This window comes from Neovison vison, chromosome 1 (assembly GCF_020171115.1).
Source record: "Neovison vison isolate M4711 chromosome 1, ASM_NN_V1, whole genome shotgun sequence".
Classification (NCBI taxonomy): Eukaryota; Metazoa; Chordata; class Mammalia; order Carnivora; family Mustelidae; genus Neogale; species Neogale vison.
The window spans coordinates 12,010,960-12,029,940 of NC_058091.1; the positions used below are offsets into that span (position 1 = coordinate 12,010,960).

The 18,981-nt window shown below is 45.1% G+C and overlaps 1 protein-coding gene across 1 annotated transcript in view; it reads right to left on the reverse strand.

The window, feature by feature from the left end:
- The window catches only part of TIAM2 (TIAM Rac1 associated GEF 2), a 181,497-nt gene that overhangs the window by 56,009 nt on the left and 106,507 nt on the right, over positions 1-18,981 (reverse strand). The window contains exons 10-14 of the mRNA XM_044243397.1: positions 15,924-16,085; positions 14,407-14,511; positions 13,759-13,837; positions 11,359-11,451; positions 10,199-10,462 (exon numbers count right to left, since the gene is read on the reverse strand). Of these exons, the coding sequence (XP_044099332.1) occupies positions 10,199-10,462; positions 11,359-11,451; positions 13,759-13,837; positions 14,407-14,511; positions 15,924-16,085 (703 nt within the window). The remainder of the gene's footprint in view (positions 1-10,198; positions 10,463-11,358; positions 11,452-13,758; positions 13,838-14,406; positions 14,512-15,923; positions 16,086-18,981) is intronic.

The window sequence follows — 18,981 nt, forward strand, 5'->3', positions numbered from 1 at the left end:
TCAAATCCTGGAAAATGTCTACCATTGTGAGCTTCATAGTTTCCCAACACATCAAGACTTTTCCACATGAAACTGGTGAGGATATTAAGGAGTGTGATTTTCATGTTGCATAATGAAACATCCGTATTTGAAAGATTGGCATAACCCAGCAATCTAATATTTTCCAAATAACCACTGCACATTACAAAATCACATGACTAAAAGCTCCATTCAGAGTGTACGACAGGTCAATGGACTTTAACTGGAGCAAGTAGGAAGGTCTACAAACAGTGTTTCAGAACCCACATGCAACTCACTTGAACGAACTACTACGTGTTGAGTTTTGGTGTAATAGTAAAGAAGAATATCCACAATTATTTGAAAGATCATTAAAATACCCCTCCCTTTGCCAACTACATTATCTGTGTGAGGATGGATTTTCTTCAAATCACTTTCACAAAAACAAACACTTGCAATAGGTTGAATGCAGATGCTGACGTAAAACCCAGCTGTCTTCTACTAAGACACACATTGAAGAGATTACAAAAATGTAAAACAATGCTATTCTCACTGATTTTTTTTTTTTTTTTTTGGTTTGGAGAACTAGTTCATTAAAAATCTGCTTACTGTGTTAACATGAAATGGATTCGTCATTTTTACATTAAAATAAATTTTAATAAATATTTTAAAAATTTTTTGGTTTAAATTTTTTTTAAGATTTTATTTACTTACTGTACCTCTGAAGCAAATAATGCTTTATGTTAATTTTTTTAAAAAAGATTTTATTTCTTTTAGAGAGAGAGTATGTGTGTATTTAAGTGGGTAGAGGGGCTGGGAGAGAGGGAGAGGGACTCTGCACCGAGCACAGACCCCAACATGGGGCTCCATCTCATGACCCCAAGATCATGACTGAGCCGAAACCAAGAGCTGGACACCCAACCACCTGGGCCACCCAGGAGCCTCTCAGGTTAAATTTCTAATACAGTAAACCATGACAGATATAACCCACATAACAAAAGCCCATTGGGGTCCCTGATAATTTTTCACAGTAAAGAACCTGGAGACCCACAAATTTAGAACTGTGGGACTAGAGCTGTTATGACGGCGGATTAGGATTGTTGTTGGCTAGTCACACGTCCACCCCACCTCCTCTGTAGCAGCCTGAAGGTGAGACTATGTTGGGTTTTTTTTTTTAAATTCTATTTTATTTTTTTTTCAGTGTTCCAAAATTCATTGTTTATGCACCACACCCAGTGCTCCACGCAATACCTGCCCTCCTTAATACCCAACACCAGGCTCACCCAACCCCCCACCTCCCTCCCATCCAAAACCCTCAGTTTGTTTCTCTGAGTCCACAGTCTCTCATGGTTTGTCTCCCCCTCCGATTTCCCTCAACTCACTTCTCTTCTCCCTCTCCCCATGTTCTCCGTGTTATTCCTTGTGCTCGCAGAGAGAGTCAATGGTCATATGGTTTCACTTACTTGGGGCTATGGTTCTTCATTTCTGCACCTCAGCCATCAAACACAGTGCTTGACCCATAAACACAAATTTATTATCTTACACTTCTGGAGGTCAGAAGACTGAAATGGGTCCGCCTGGGCCATGGTCCCTCTGGAAGCTCCAGAGGAGAATCTGTTCCTGTGTCTCTGCAACTTCTAGAAGCTGCACCCATTACCTCACTCACCAGCCTGTATCACTCCAATCTCCTTACGTCCTTACATCTCTGATTCGGACTCTCCAGCCTCTGTTTTACAGTGGGCCCACTGGATAATCCAGGAGAATTTCTCCATCTCAAGTCCTTGATCCAATGACATCACTGAAGTTCCTTCTGCCACCTAACTTCTTTTGCCATTTTCACAGGTTCTGCGGATTAGCATGTGGACATTATTGGCTATGGTATGGCATTATCTGCCTACCATAGCCATGGACAAAAACAATTCAATAAAACAGAGCAGAAAAAGGCCCTACCATTTTCACCAACATTTAAGAGTCTCCAGACTGGAATGAGAAAGAAACTAAGAACAATGACTACCTCTGGGTGAGAAAGTGGGTGGCTAAGTACAGAGTGGGAGAAATTCATCTATTTTATTCAGTTAAATGCTTCTGTGGTTTTTGCTATATGCCACTATCTAGTTCTTCCCAAATTATTAGCTCATTAATCCCATAAAAACCCTAGACTAGTTTATGACTGCGAAAAGCAAGCACAAACAGATTAAGAGGCGTGCCCAACCAACGCCCCACAGCTAGTCCAAACCTGGAGCAAGACTGACCCCAAGTTACATGAGCAGTAGCCACGTTCTTAACCACTTCCCTGCACAGCTTCCACTGTTGAACCCTTCGCACCACTGGGATGTCACACCAGGCATGTGTATTACCAATCCAAATAATGAAAGACACGGTCACAACATAGCTGTCTCTAGAAGGGAAAGCTCAAGGAGAGATGTCCCCACCTGGTCCTTCCTGATGGTCTCAATTCCTTCACAAGGAAGGAGAAGGCTGCAGTAGAAATCATTTCTAAGCCCATTACAAAGAACAAACATGGAAACGCAGACAAGCACCATTCAGCAATCAGTACTCCTGACAGCCGCAGAAGAGTCAGAGGTTTATTTTCTTTCAGGTAAAAGCCTCTAAAGCTTCCTCTTTCAACCACGACTAACAGCTCTAAGCGGCTCACTCAGCCAGTGCGGGGGACAAGATTTGACGCAGTCCTCCCAAACTCTCAAAGAGCTAGTCAAAGGGACATCGCCCACGGAAATTTCATACAGTGTTCTTCAAAGAAATTCTGTAGATTTTTACCTGAAAGATAAATTTCCACTTACTATTGGGAGAGATAATACAGGACTGGTTTTTAACTCAAAATGCAGGCCAACTTTATCTACCAGGTTCCCCCTCAGTTCCAACAATGCCTCATCCTCCTTGCTATGGGGCACCCCCTACCACAAGCCAGCAGGGTAGCCCCCTAACCACCACTGTGAGGACCACACCCTTCCTGGCCATGGCTTCACATGTGGAGGAGCACTTTGGTTTTATAGAACACCTTCAGTAATGCATTTATTCATTCCTTCTTCCCCAAGTGGGGGGGGGTGGGAGACCACGTTTATTTGAGTATTTCTTTTACAAGGTCTTCTGGTCATTGAAAACAACGACCAAAGACCTGGGTGGCTCATTTGGTTAAGCATCTGCCTTCGGCTCAGGTCATGATCCCAGAGTCCTGGGATGAGCCCCCCATGGGGTGGGAGGGGAGGGTCCCTCCTCCCTCTGCCTCTGCCCCCCACACCCATGTGCACGCTCTCTCTCTCACTCTAATAAATAAATAAAATCTTTTAAAAAAAAGAAAATAAGTGACCAACAAATCCTCTGCATTTTGCATAAGGCAGAAGAGTAATGCAATACTCACCAGTTTTTCAGGGTTTTGTTTTGTTTTTTGTTTTCGTTTTTTTAGATACAGGCCAGGACATGTTACAGATTCCTGCAAATATGGGTTTTCTACAATCTGGCCCCAACAGGCGTTCCAATTTTATTTCCCATTCACACACTAGCCTGGTGAGCTCTATGTGCTGTACGTGAAATGCCCTCCAGACCCCACACTACACACACCCCCACAGGTAACTGCCCAGCTGCGGTGCTCAAGGCAAATGCTAATCACCTTTCCCCAATTTCTCACATCTCTCTTTTGGAACTTTTGCTCAAAATAAACAGAAAAATCAGTGGGAATTCTACCTCTGAGCTGAGCTTTTTTTTTTTAAGATTTTATTTATTTATTTGACAGACAGAGATCACAAGTAGGCAGAGAGACAGGCAGAGAGAGGGGGGGAAGCAGGCTCCCTGCCGAGCAGGAAGCCCAATGTGGGGCTCGATCCCAGGACCCTGGGATCATGACCTCAGTCGAAGGCAGAGGCTTTAACCCGCTGAGCCACCCAGGCACCCCTGAGCTGAACTTCTTCTCTCTTTATTGAAAAGGATTTTTTAATAGTGAATTATTATTTACAAGCTTTTTACTTTCCCCTCTCAACAAAAGGTTCTTGAGGATAGAAAATAACGTCTAATTCATCTTTATGTATCTGCAACATTAAGCAGAACGTTATTGCTTGTCTGTTAAATAAACAAGTGAATAAATGAAGGGTGAAGAATGAAAAAAGGGGACAAAACGTCCCAACAACACCAAGCTAGGGAAGAGAGTCTGTATCCAAGGTCTGTAACTCCCTGCTCAGGACGAGAAAACCACACACTCACGTGGATGGAAGTGATGAAATGGATAAGGACCTTCAACACCATTATTTGCAATGAAGATTCTAAGACCAACATTCTGTGTCCTGGTAAAGCAGTCTATTTCTCACTCATATTTTCTTTTAATTTTCTTAAATTTTTAAAAAAGATTTATTTATTAGACAGAGAGAGAGCACAAGCAGGGGAAGCAGCAGGCAGAGGGTGAGGGAGAAACTGGCTCCCCGCTGAGCAGGGAGCCCGATGCGGGGCTCAATCCCGGGACCCTGAGATCATGACCTGAGCTGAATGCAGATGCTTAACCAACTAAGCCACCCAGGTGCCCCTTCTTCAAAATTTTTTAATGCACCAGTCATCCTTAGGAACTCCTACATTTTTACATCTGGGCATCTGGGGCGTCCGCAGGCCAGCAGCCGTAGCAGCGATCACACACACAAACAGCACTCCCTGAGCTAAATGCTGTTCCTCATCCTACACCAGGCTGTGGAAGCCAAAATGCCCTCATCCTCACCCACAGGAAATCAGTGGGTTTGCCACATCAGAGCCAGCTATGTAATTCCACCCCCGTGCCCCCCGCCCCCCGGTGAAAAGCTGTATAAGGGGCACGTTACAATTCCCAGGAGCAATTCCTTCCAAAGAGCAAATCTGCATCTAAGTGGCTTCTGGTAGCTTTGGGACCTACACTCCTCATACACCAATTCAGAACGAGAATGATTCAGCACCGGGTGGGGAATTAAAAAAAGAACCTCAGGCTGCAATTACCTTCCTCATCGGGTGAGCACTGCTGGGCTGATGCCGTCGGAGTGGGGGCCAGAACCTAAGTCCCGTCTCTTCTGCCTATGGAGTGCACCCCAACTCGCCCAGCACAGTGTTAATCGCTATTTACAGACGGAGACAACGTTACTGTTACAACAAGCTCCACGCGGACAGAAAGACTTTGTTCAGAAACTCTAGGCCCAACAGGACGCTCTCAAAAATCTGCTGGAATTTCTCAAGAAGATGGCATACCCAGGAAAAGGGACTTTCAATCTAAACCACAAAAAAAAAAAAAAAGGCAGGAAGAGGAATATGGGATCATCAGGGGCCTGGCACACCCAAACCCTCCCTGGTGGCCTTGGTGGCTCGAAACCAACACCAGCCTCTTTGGGGGAATCCAGCTGCACCATTACCCTCTCCGGGATTCCCGCACTCATCCAATACAGCCTACACATGTCTCCGCTCTTTCCGCAGCAGATAACCCAAACAGAAAGCCAGACCCTTAGAGGCAAGAATCAGATGGGTCACTCCTGTCCAAGGAAACCCAGGAACTTAACCATCAGTTCTAGATGTGCTCCCCTCTGCTGCGCTCTTCACGGAGGCCACAGGGAGCCCATGACTGCTTGGTATACTCGATTTGCCGAATGGGCCTGTGTCTCTGGAGGGTGGGCTGCAGCACAAACGAGCTGAGCTCACCGGTCAGCTGGCTGCATTCTGAGCTACTCAGGACAGTGGCGGCGGTCTGGGGCACATAATCCCCCCCACCAGTAGAGGAACAACACGCAAACACAACAGCTATCACTTGCTGAGAAACTTGACACAGATGATCTTATGTAATCCTCAAACCCTTGGCATGCAAGGGTTCAAGAAAGAGTACGTCCCACCTCTCAGGGTCAGACTAATGTCTCTCCCCACCCAGGCCCCCCCAGAGAGAACCAGGTTAACAATGGAGCCTGCACTACCCCAGACCTCCTGCAGGAGGCTCTCTGATGCGCATTTTCCCAAGCTCAGCGGGAGAGTCTTCAATGGTTCTCAAACCATTTCCCCAATTGGGGCACGTATCAAAGAGTCAGTACATGCTTCTTTTCTAGAAATGCAAAGATGCTGAAGAGCAAGCTACCATCCTTGCCCGGGCTCCTTGGAACCTGCTACTTGTGCAGGCACTTTTTTCAGTCAGATATGTAAATAAGAAGGGTGTTTTGTTTTGCTCTAACCTGAGCAAAAGACTAAAGTTAACAAAACACAAATGTCTGGATACCTGACCAAAACCACAAGTAGACCAAAAGCCCTAAGCCCAATGAAGCTTATTCCCAGAGCCTCACACGTTTTAAGCATGAAATACAGGATCAGTAAACCTTCATCACAGACAGTCAAGATATGCCCAAAACTACCCTGCGGCTTCTTCCTTTACCATCTCATATTCTTACATTTCTGTTTAAACAAAACAAAACAAAACACAGGCCTTCCCTTGCAGACCACCAGCTGTTTGTTTTTTATTAACAGACAGAGGACTGGCTTCTCCGGAAAACAAAATGGGAAAACCGTCCTTCTTTCCGAGTCCTGGGCTGGGGCTGCCTCTGGTAACGCGGAGGGAAACACGAAATTGAGGGGAAGGCAGACTCTGAGTATTAACTCAAAGTTGAATGAAAAGTTGTTTATCAAAGTCATTTAAGTCCTTCCCTTTGTGTAATTTTTAACCTTCTTAGCAAGAAAATAGGACTACCGTTTTCTGAATCATTGCCAAAGTAAAGCAAGGTAATTTTTCATACGACATTGAGCTGCAGAGGAGAGGGAAGAGAAGAATCCCGTTTTCGGAACTCCAGACGCATAAGGAGCTCGGCCAGACACACACACAGATGTGGGCTCCCTCGTAGGGACCTATTTGGGTGAGGGGCGAAACCATGTCTTCCAGATGAGAAATCAAAGCTCGATGTCTCCATATGGGCTCCCCCATAAGCAGAGTCCATGCCGAGGACCTGAGTTTACACGTTTATTTGGAAGGTGATCCCAAGAGGTCCAAGGGAGGGCATAGGGAAGGTGAGACCAAGAAGGGAGGAAGCCCATAAAAGGCGTGAAAACAAGGTTGCTCCATACACGTGGGGCTCAGGTTTACCACAACCCCTTGCTGCATCATGGTACACACCACAGAACTGTCCCCGCAGCGGGTAAGGAAGCTCGGAGCCCCCACCAGCGCCCATGGTTCCCCGGCTGAGGGCTGCCCTGAGGCCCAGCCAGGACCCGAATTCAGGTTGGACTCACCGGCCTGCGTGCCGGTCACCCCACCTCATGTGCCACCTCGTGCCACCTTCCCTCTCCCTGCACCACGCAAGGCCGCTGGGTGCAGTCTCGAGACTGTGCACAGATGAGGGACTTGCTTCTTTCATCTTTTCCGCCCTGGCCCCTTATTCTCTTTCCCCCCAACCTTAAAGACACATAGGCGTCCTTCTGGGACATTCACTCATAGGCGCTTTCTTCCTTCACAAGCACCACTTCAAAGAGAAAACGAATTCTGTGTCTGCAAACTGTGGGGAAGCTGCCATCGTGGCCATTCCGTTTTCCACCGAAGCACGTTACTAAGGAACAGTGAGGGAGGCAGAGGCAGAACTGCGGGCGGAAGGGTGGCAGGGCGCTCCTGGGGAGCACGGTTCAGCCCCACCAGCCCCGCCAGGAAACCAGGGAGAGATCAAGGGCTCTCTCCTGGGTGCAGCAGGGCCCCGACGGGAGGGGGCGGGGGGGGCAGCCGTGCATGCACCTGTGGGACCAGCTGCAGGAAAGCACTGGCAGCGGACGCTCTAAGCCATCTGTATCCACGGCAGCAGCTCTCCATAAGTTATAAAGGTTTCCACCAGGAGGATGGCCCCCTGAGCTGAGTGATAGAATGGCTATCTTTTGTTATTTTTTTAAGATTTTATTTACTTATTTGAAAGAAAGAGAGGGAGCATGAGAGAGAGACAGAGAGCATGTACGAGCAAGGAGGAGGGGAAAAGGGAGAGGGAGAAGCAGACTCCCTGCTCAGCAAGGAGCCCGATGCGGAACTTGATCCCAGGACCCTGAGATCAGGACCTGAGCTCAAGGCAGATGCTTAACCCACTGAGCCACCCAGGTGCCCCACAGAATGGCAATTTGACCCAGGGCCTCTTTGAATTGTTTCTGTGAAAAACAAATGAAAAGGAGTAAACAGGCTTAGCTGACCTGCTTCATCCTTACTATTAAAAAAAAAAAAAAAAAAAAAAAAGGCAAATTTGCCACTTTGGCTGCTTTCTATAGAAATTCATTCCTGCAGTACCAAAAGTGTTATAGACTCTGCAGTAATCTCTTATTACGACAAAATACATAGATATCTAATGGGCAGTGAATGGATCCCTCATGAATAATGAATCCAACGAATGGACACACGCATGTATTACGTGGAATGCTCAGGCCCGTACCAGAGCCCAGGGTAAGTGAGTGATGGCCCTAATATAACCAAGTAATTCATTAATTCCATCACAAGTTCTGCTTTACGATATCTGCTTTTATATACCAATAGCCAATTTAATGGCATTTTAAATTGGAGTGAAGCCCCAATAGAGGAAAGCACTATACACCTTATTGAACCACAAATCTTACATCTGATTTTTTAATTCCAAAAATGACCTAATAAACTCACTTTATAATGCAATCTGTCCGAACAACTCCTCTTTTTGTGTGTTTCATTCATTTCTAGTAATCACACAGAGATTTCAATTGGAACTCCATTATCGCTGCAATTAAGTATAAAAGTTCCTTTGGGTGGGGGCTGTCTGGATGGCTAAGCCGGCTGAGCATCCAACTCTTGGTTTCGGCTCAGGTCGTGATCGCAGGGTGGTGAGATCAAGTCCTGCGTCAGGCTTTGTGCTCAAGTGCAGAAGTCTGCTTGAGATTCTCTCCTTGCCCTCTGTCCCTCCCTCTGCTCGAGTTGGCTAAATTAATTAATTAATTAATATCTAAATCTTAAAGAAAAATTTCCTCTGTGTCCACATAACATAAAGACCCTACGCTCTATCTCATGTGGGGGCTTGACCATCTTCTTTCAGGGATACAGAGGGAATCTACAGGTTTGCAGCAGTAGTGGGAGCCTCTGATTTACTTGCCTGCAGCATATGGACTATGCAAGAATTAATAAATCCAGAATTAAGAAATCCAGACTTTCAGATTATTTCTTCATGTGGAAATTTTATTTCTAGATAAATAAGTTGGCATACAACTTTTCCTTTTTTTTTTTTAATTGAAGATTTTACTTATTTATTTGTCAGGGAGAGAGGGAGAGAGGGAGCGATCACAAGCAGGGGTAAGGGCAGAGGCAGAGGGAGAAGCAGGCTCCCTGCTGAGCAAGGAGCCCCATGCGGGACTCGATCCCAGGACCCTGAGATCATGACCTGAGCTGAAGGCAGCCAACTTAACCGATCGAGCCACCCAGGTATCCCACAACTTTTCACTTTTAAGCCTTGCCGAAATTTTAAAATTTATGAACTATGTGAAAAGCTTGCCGTTCATGAAAAAAGTAGCCACTTAACAAAAGAGGTAAAGAATTAGGAGACTGAGGAGCGCCTCAGTGGCGCCGTTGGTTAAGCATCTGCCTTCAGCTCAGGTCATGATCACGGGGTCCTGGAGACAACTCCTGCATTGGGCAACCCTGCTCTGCGGGGAGCCTGCCTCTCCCTCTGCCCGCCACTCCCCCTGCTTGTGCTCTCTCTGTCAAGTAAATAACAAATAAATAGAATCTTCAAAAAAAAAATTATAAGACTGATGCACTACCTACTGCGCCAACGAGGCACCTATGGAAGAGGTAAACGAAACTGTACCCAATCTTCTAAGAACCCAAAAGGTTGCTGCAAAATGGTTTTTTTGCCTTAGATTCAACTGAATAAAAAAATCAAACTTTGTCACTTACGTTGGTCTTCATCTACCTTCAATCACAAAGCAATTACGATACAAAACTATCCTGGATGATTTTTTTTTTTTTTTTAAGATTCTTTGAGTTTAAAGAATATTCTCTTGGGCAGACATTTATTTTCTACTTCCATGGAAGTGTTATAATTTCTGCAGTGCATGAAATTTTGATTAAATCTACTTGGTTGGCATCTGTGTTCTTCTCCTAATAAATGAGAAAGCATTCCTTGAACAGCCTAAATAATCTAAGTTTGCAAGCAAAATTACAGCCTAAAAATATCAGCTGTCGACACCAGCAGTGAAGAAGGAAGAAAGAACACAGCCTTACCATTGGTTGTATTCTTTTTAAAGTTGTCCAGGAACTCCTCCAGAAGCTGGGACTGGTTTGGAGGGGGTAGCAGATGCTTCTGGTCCCTTGAGAACAGGTCACTGTCTGACCAGGACGAGCACAAGGTGCCTTTGGTCTCTGGCGGCCGGGCAATCAGAGTGAGCCCGACGCTCTGCTCGGAAAACAAGGCCTCCATCTGCTTCAGGTCAAGATCAGACACAGCTTCCCCATTTAAGGTCATGATTTCATTGCCCTTTCTCAACCCTGAGAACAAGGAAGAGGAAACAGAAGGAAGAGAAGGGAGAGGACTGAGGGAAGTTATCTTAACGTGACCGTGAAGGACGGCTAGGGACTCAAACCGTGGATTCACAGGGACCATCCCACCACTGTCTTCGAAGAAAGGCCAAAACGCACAGATTGCGAGGCCGCTGACCACACATGACAGGTCTCTCAAAGCCAGGATTAAAAGGGACAGTGTGGGGGTTTTGGTTTTGGTTTTAAGTAAGCTTTCTGCCTAACGTGGGGCTTAAACTCATGACAAGAGTCCTGTGCTCACCAGCCCGATGCCCCCAGAAGGAACAGTGAGTTCCTGTGAGTGAGTGGGTGGCTCAGATGGTTGAGGGTCCCCCTCTTGATTTCAGCTCAGGTCGCATCTCAGGGTCTGGAGCCAAGGGCTCTGAGCTCAGCAGGGCCTCTGCTGCACAGTCTTTCCCTCGGCCCCTCCCCCGATCGTGCATGTTCCCTCTAAAGTAAATCAATAAATCTTAAAAAAAGGGGGGGATACCATCTGACCCTCATTCAAATTCATTGTTCTTCTACTTACCTGATGTTAAATGCCATGAAAAACAACATTTACCTGTGTCTGTCTGGCTTTCTGTTTCCTTTCCCTGTCTGCACACCGCCTGTGTGTATACATGCTCTCCTTCAAAACACCTCCCCCTGCAAATTCTCTCTCTCTCTCCACATATATAGGTAGACATATATGCATATATAAAAATATATGCGCATATGCATTTTCAATTAAACTATCAAGTGTACTTTTTTCTAACGCTAGGAGAAACCATTCTCTGACAAAACTGTAACAAGAGACTTTGCCCAGGCAGACTGCATCCCACAGTGTTGAACTGAGAGAGCACAGAGACACTCTGTGCCGCACGGACCTTCTCCATATGCCAAGCCGTCAGGGAGAACGTCGCTTATCAGTATGCGGCTGAGATGCTGATGCTCGTCCACCTGCGCTGTCACTGCAAACCCTGCGAGTGGCAGGAAGAGAAGAAAACAGGTCTAAATTCCGCGCGCTGCTTAATTTCCCCAACTCCATCAGCAGCACCCCCCACCCCCACCCTCCCCAACCCCCGCCGCCGAGCATCTTTTCTCCTAAGTATGCAGTGTCAGGGAAGTCACGTTACGGGTACTGAGAAAGCACAGCTCTCCAGCAGGGGCAGAGAAACAGGAACGTGTCAGATCTAAAGGATCAAGGAGGGCATGACCTTGCTGGAGAGCAGAGATGCTGCACCCATGTCTCCAGCAGCGTTATTTATAGCAACTGAAAGGTGGACGCAGCCAGACCATCTCTGGACAGACGGACGGATAAACACAAAGCAGTATGCACACACAAGGGAACTCCTAAAAAGGAAAGATCCAACCCGTGCTATCCCACAGACAAACCCTGAGGACGTTAGGCTGGGTGACAGAAGCCAGTCACAAAAGAAGAAATACTGTGTGATTCCACTGGTCTCAGAGACTGACAGCCGTCGAATCCACAGAGGTGGAAAGCAGAATGGTGGTTGGCAGGAGGAACTGGGAGTGACCATTTACAAGCTACAGAGTCCCAGTCTTCAACATGGAAATGGTTCTGAACATGGACCCTGTTCATGGCTGCACGGCAAAGGAATGTATTTAATGTCACCAAGCTGTCATTTTTAACCATTCTTAAGGGGTTACCATGGTAAACTCTGTTATGGCTGTTCTACCACAATTTAAATTTTTTTTGAAATTTTTTTTAGAAGTTGAAACCAAAAAGTACTACTATTGAGATAAATTAAAATTGGGTTCGATTGTTTTGTAATTTGTTACAAAACAACTCTGTATGGGGTTAGGCATTTTAAGTAGGTGGAAAACTACTTGGATGCCTACCGAAGCTGCCCTAAAGGTGAGTACACGCAAAAATCGAGGTGAGGCAGGGCTGCCCCTAAACGCACCTCCCTCACCTGGGTGTGCCCTTCCCTCTGATTCCACAGTTGGGAGCACGTGTTCCCCTGCCTGGGTTCCAGAATACCGGGAGTCCTTTGACAGTAAGAAGAACAATGTGTCCCCCTCACCCTTTTCCTCTGCGCCTCAGGCAGACTGTGATCACCACAAAGCATCTTTCCAAGTATCTCCCTTCAGTCCTTCAGTCATTCCAATACAAAGAAGATTCCCAAACACCCACCAAGGAAAGTAGAGTGAAGGTCAACAGAATACAGACAAAATGCTAAGAAGACTTCAGAGGGAAAACCAATATAACACTGGGTCAAAACAGACTAAATTAAGGGCGCCTGGGCAGCTCAGTGGGTTAAGGCCTTTGCCTTCACCTCAGGTCATTGTCCCTGGGTCCTGGGGTCATTGTCTTGGGGTCCTGGGATCTGCTCAGCAGGGAGCCTGCTTCCTGCTTCCTCCTCTCTCTCTGCCTGCCTCTCTGCCTACTTGTGATCTCTCTGTCAAATAAATAAATAAAATCTTAAAAAAAAAAGACTAAATTAAAAAACAAAGAACTTGTCAATTATATCAATTTAAAAAACACAAAGAACAAATCTCAAGAAAACTAACATATTACAATAACTGGAATTTGATCAGCTGGATTCATTTTAAAGGAAAAAAATTACATCGATGTATTCAACAAGATAATAGTCTTTTATGGAGTTATGTATTGATCATTGTCTAATTACTGAGGTCCCATAGTCAAAGACAGTATAAAATATTGAAACGAACTGTAGGACATGAGCTCAGTCCAAAAGGAGCTCAAAGCCAAGTTTAAAGACAAACAAATGGAAATGCAAAAATCAAGTATTACAAAGTGATTTGGATAATTACTGACCCTTAATTTTTAAACTGAAGGTAAAGCAATCAGATAAGCCCTCTTTAAGAAAGTTAGACTTTTAGTTAGTTCCTGGGGGCCAGGTGGATTTCCACAGAGAGGAGGGGGCGCAGCAAGGGAAGCCTTGAATGGCGCCATTCCTGGTGGGTAAATCGCTGAGAGCAAAGACACCGAGGAGAATCGGACTTGCTCAGCTCAAAAAAGTAAATTCATTGTGTTTCTCTCTCCACCATACTTTCAAACTCACCAATTTTTATATTTATTCCTTTTAATCACTTTGGCATTTCCCCCTCATATTAGTAAGTATCTTTTGAGCCTAATATAAATACATAGACATGGAGGAAGGGAGAGGAAGTTCAGGAACTACTGTCATGGTTGACACTGAACACGTAAATGTACAGAAAAAGATATTAGGTCCAAAGATACTGCAGCAAACTCGACACAGACGGACAATGCGGCTCTCGGACTGGGCTCCCGCGCTCACCGAAGTCAGACACGCTTCCGCTCTTCGTGAGCTGCACGTCGTAAACGTTCAGCGGGAAGATTTCTATTTCATCATAAACCTATAAAAGGAAAAACAACGAAATCAAAACGTGTAATGTCGTGAGCTCTTGGAAATTTCTTTAAAGATTTTTTTTTTATTTTTTCGAGAGAAAAGTTATTTATGAGATAGAGAGAGAGAGTGAGAGAGAGAGGCAGGGAGAGAGCGTGCACGAGTTGGGAGGGGCGGATGGAGAGGGAGAGGCAGAGGGCTTGCTGAGCGCTGAGCCGGACACGGGCTCAATCCCAGGACCCTGAAATCATGACCTGAGCAGAAACCAAGAGTCAGACGCTCAACAGACTGCACCAGCCAGGTACCCCTTTGGAAATTTATTTTAATGATATCCAAACTGGATGCCAAATTAATACAGAATTCCTCCCTCCCTTACAAATTACATACTTATTTTTTTTTAAGTAGGCTCCACACCCAGCATGGAGCTCAACACAGGGCTTGAACTCACAGCCCTGAGATCAAGACCTGAGCCAAGATCGAGTCGGACACTTAACCAACTGAGCCCCCCAGACCCCCCGCCCCCGACAAATTACAGACTTTTAAAATCAAGAGGCCATGGATGTGGTTCAAAGCACTTGCCTGTTCTTGCATGAATTCATACAGCGCAGGGACACAGTACTCCATGTTTTCATCCACTAATTTTCGGAGTTGCAGGCCGTAGTGGCTGGGTTCCAGCTGCCTCATCTGTAAAGAAAAGATAGCTATTTAGATTTTCAATGTTCTTTCTAAATTCCTCATTGTCCATTAAAAATCAAAGTGGAAATTTCTGAAGGAAATACTATATATGGTGAGTGGAGTTTAAACCCATATCTGAGAGCTAAAATTTACATGTGCAAAATAAAAATAAATAAATAAAAAGAAAGACGGGGGACAAATAATTATTTTTAATTAGGTTTTCTCTAAATGACACTGCTTATCACTAAAAGCAAGAGATGTATTTTTAAGAACTTACGGGAGTATATTATCTGATAGACTAGACTAGATCTTACCATCTCCGCAAATACTGTCATTTTATACGCTGGTTTTAACTAAGTTGTCTCTCATTAATGAAGAAGAGAAATTGTGTGAAATGGGAACACTCTTCTATTCTACAGACTTCAGAATTAGGAATTTCCTACCCCAGAAATGTTTCAAAAGGAAAATGTCGACACACACACTCATTCATTCAGAGTAACTGGGTGTAACTGACCCACTCCGATTTCTGGCATCCTCTATCACTTATAAGACTTATGAACCTCATAACTCGTGCTGCTGGTAGAAAACAATACTGCTGGTTGTCTGAATAAACACATTACATAACGGAGTAAAAGGACACAAGATTCGTAAGAATGGAAGCTGCATGTATAAATGTCTGGTATCTTAAGGCTTAATTCAAAGTGGGAATAGTAAAAGAAAAAAGTAAAGATTATTCATATCTATTAAGTATACATGGTAAAGAGTTACCAAAGTCCACACGCCTTTTCTCACCATTCCAGGTGTTTGATGGCATTTTTCTCTGAAAACTTAAAAAGTGTTCAGCTCTACTGCGCCACCTGGTGGATGAAAAACCTCTGCTCTGATGTTCAGTCTATGACCTCAGCAAGCTCTCTTGAAGACAGCTTAAACGTTCTTTTCAGAAACAAAACCCAGTTTGAATAAAGAGTAAAACACCACTAACAATCCCCACGAAGCAACTATGAATAGTATCAAGTTACTCGTTTAATCTAGAGAAATCCGATAAAACTGCTCAGGAGTAAACCGAACTATTTCAAAGTTTCTACCACTTTCTTAACAGAGCCCTGTCTCTAAGGAATTTAAACAACAAGGCTTCAGAATTATTCTAGCTATAAAGGTCTACAAAGAATTTCAGTAAAACAGCCCAGGTTCTTCATGAAGGCGAGGGGCCATAACCTAACAACCCCCTCTTCTAAACGATGAAGAAGAATGCTAATTAAAGTAATACATATGTCCATTAATAAGCATGTTGATTAATAGATGTTCATTTCTTCTCTAGTACAGAAAGTGAGGTCTTAAAAACCACACAGATTTACAAGGCACAGGGAGACAACATTAATGATTCTTTCTACTGAGCCTATTTCCACAGCAAAATACATTACCTTGCATGCAAGAGTCAAAATATCTTCTACTCTATGTTCTGGCTTGATCATTATAGTAACCCCTTGATTATCCTGAAAATGAACGTAGGTCTGGACCTCCCACGTGTTGTCTCGGGGAACACCATCGGCTGCTGAACCGTATATATGCAGAAGTTCATCCACCTGTTTTCAGACACCACAAGAAAATACAGACAGATTTGATACACAAAGCACAGACACTAGGAAGAAAATGTCCCCTTGACTCATGGCATATTTTATAGCAAGCCCTTCCGCATTCCTTGCATCTGGCTTCTCCCAACCCACAAGGGCAGACAAGCCAGTGTCTCCTCATCCATTTAGCCCACACAAAACTGAAACCCTCCAGGGAGGCTGACAGGAAGGCAACGGAGTTCTGGTCCGGTGTTCTGGCCACGTGCCATTTGTGGCCTAGCCCAAGTTTGAACACCACACAGTGCTCGGTTTCGACTCTCCCTGCTCCAGAATTGCTGGTTGACAAGTGCCCTGTGAAATCTGCATTCCTGATCACCATAAACTTGAATATGGGCTCATTTACAGCCACTGATGGCATCCTAACCCGAACCGTGCTGCATCTGAGCAACACAGTTCTCTTATTTCTACTTGGTTCATAAAGTCAGTCTCTAATCCTAGGAACATTTTTTTTTTCCTTTCTGTCAGCTATTTCATATCTAGACACTCTTAGAAATCACCCCCAAACATACCAACTTTAAAAGGAAGCTTTTCCCAAAGATGTTTAATTCCCTGGACCCCATTATCATAGTAATTCAATGATCTCATCCTAGCATGAACTTCCGTGATTTATAAACATAAATAGTTAATATGTATTAAGCAACTCAGAAATGTTATCCTCTGGTTAGACTCTTGCATTAGTCTGGTGGCAAAAGAAAGACAGACCCGGGGATCTGAAATAAAAAAACTGGGTGTTCGAGTTACACACTCTGCTATTTAATCAGCAGGACAGGACACTCACTTTGCTGAGCCTTGTCTCCTAATCTTAGTAATATTACTAATATTACTAAGATATTAGTAATATTACTAATATTACTAAGATATTAGTAATATAATTACTTAAGTTTATTAGTTAATACGGATTTTGCCAGCAAAAAAATATAGATGTGAAAATACCTTACACACTAGAAAATGGTACTTTCAATACTATCACATTATTCTATCCTACTTATCATAAACTTATCAACAGTGGATTTTACTTTGAATTCCATGCATTAAAGAAAGACCCCACAAAGCAAAAAATCCTCCTATGCTGGATTTAAAAACTAGAATAGAGGGGCACCTGAGTGGCTCAGTCAGTTAAGCATCTGCCTTGGGCTCAGGTCATGATTCTGGGGTCCTGGGACCAAGACCCAGGTTGTGCTCCCTGATCAGCTCTCTCTAAACTCTTAAAAGAAAAAAAAAAAAAAACTAGAATATATATTGAAGATTTCAAAAGAACAGGCTCAGGAAAAGCAAGAGAAAAACCCGTTTTTCTGTGCTGTCTTTTTAAAAATGTTGTGCTCATCTTTAAAGGGAAGTTTCTGGATCTGTCATGGGTCTGTCACTTTCTGCGCATTTTCCTGGAAGATGATCATAGCCCAGAATGAATATCAACCTCATGTGCCAAACCAAGAGAAAGAAAAGGAATGGACACCTGGAGCAGAGAAGCAGGGAGCCAGCATGAACCCACGGTCTCCCGAAGGACCCTATCTCATACAGATCACTCTTCTCTGATTCAACCTCCGGGTACTTTTCCTCTGGGGAATTGTTTCAACCAGGAGCATCAGCAACAAGCAGGTACTGCCACAGAAGAACAGAGTCCACCCGCCACCCCCCTACACACCCCGCCGCCCCCAACCAGGCTTGCTCAGCATCGAACTAAAACCCCAGCAGAGGTCACTGTGGAGAAAGAAACCACCCAGGAAGCAGGCGGAGAAGTCAAGGAGTGGGTTACGCCTGCAACGCGATTTAATCATGCCCTTTCCCGGCAGACCAGGAAAAACGTGCCTGAGGATGGAAGGTGGGAGAGGGGCAGGAGAAGCATAAGCTCACAACGATCCTTCCCTTGCCTCCCGGTCCCATCCTTTACTCTCCATCACAGAGACAGACTTACATGGGGCCAGAGGGAAGAGCTCCCCATCCCCCGCCCATCCCAGCTAGGCTCCACACCCCTTCTGGGGCTTGAACTCGCCACCCTGAGGTGAAGAGCAGAACACCCTCCCGGCAGCCGGCCGGGCCGTCAGCTGCCCCTGGACCGAATAAGCTTTCCGCAGGTTGTCAGTTCACTGACTACCAACAACTCGTTATGCATTGTCCTGACCCCATAGGGAATAAGTGAGAAACACGGGGCTCAGAAAACTCTAGAAATTTGCCCCAGCACACACAGTGAGCCGTGATGGTGGTACTATGGGAATTTGAGCCCTAAAAACCTGGCTTTACCACCACTGCGCTACAGAAATATCAACCGGCCAGTTACCGCCCCACAAAATGGATACAACCTGACTTTCTCGAATCTTTCCTGTTACTCCACAGCACACACCAAGTGCCGGTGGAACAAAACGGCTCACCTGACTTTCCCCAGAAAGCGAGCAGATCTCTCCTTTCAATTTCCCTGGCCTGCTCTACCGTCCTCACAGCTCCGATGCTAAAACCATACACATCCTTCAGCCTTACCTCCGTCGCTCCCTCTCCCTCTCTAATGAAGTCTCTCCTGCTCTCTTCCCTCTTACCCCAAATTCACTCAATTGCGTGAAGCTACTGTCCTCTGTCCCTGATGTAGGACTTGACAAAGTCACTGTCCCTCAGCTTACGGGACAGTTTTTAGGTGCTCTCTCTCTCACACACACACACACACACACACACACCCCACACCCCTGCTCCTTCCCTGGGGCTAAGACAAAGGACAGCGGAAGCTCTTTTCTGGCTCTGAGTCTTCTTCGGACCCAACGCATTTTGCACCCAGAACATATCAGCCCAGGGGCGTGGAACTGGATGCAACCAAAAATTCAGCCATACATAGGCCTGAAAGGTAAAAGCTGCCCTGTCCACA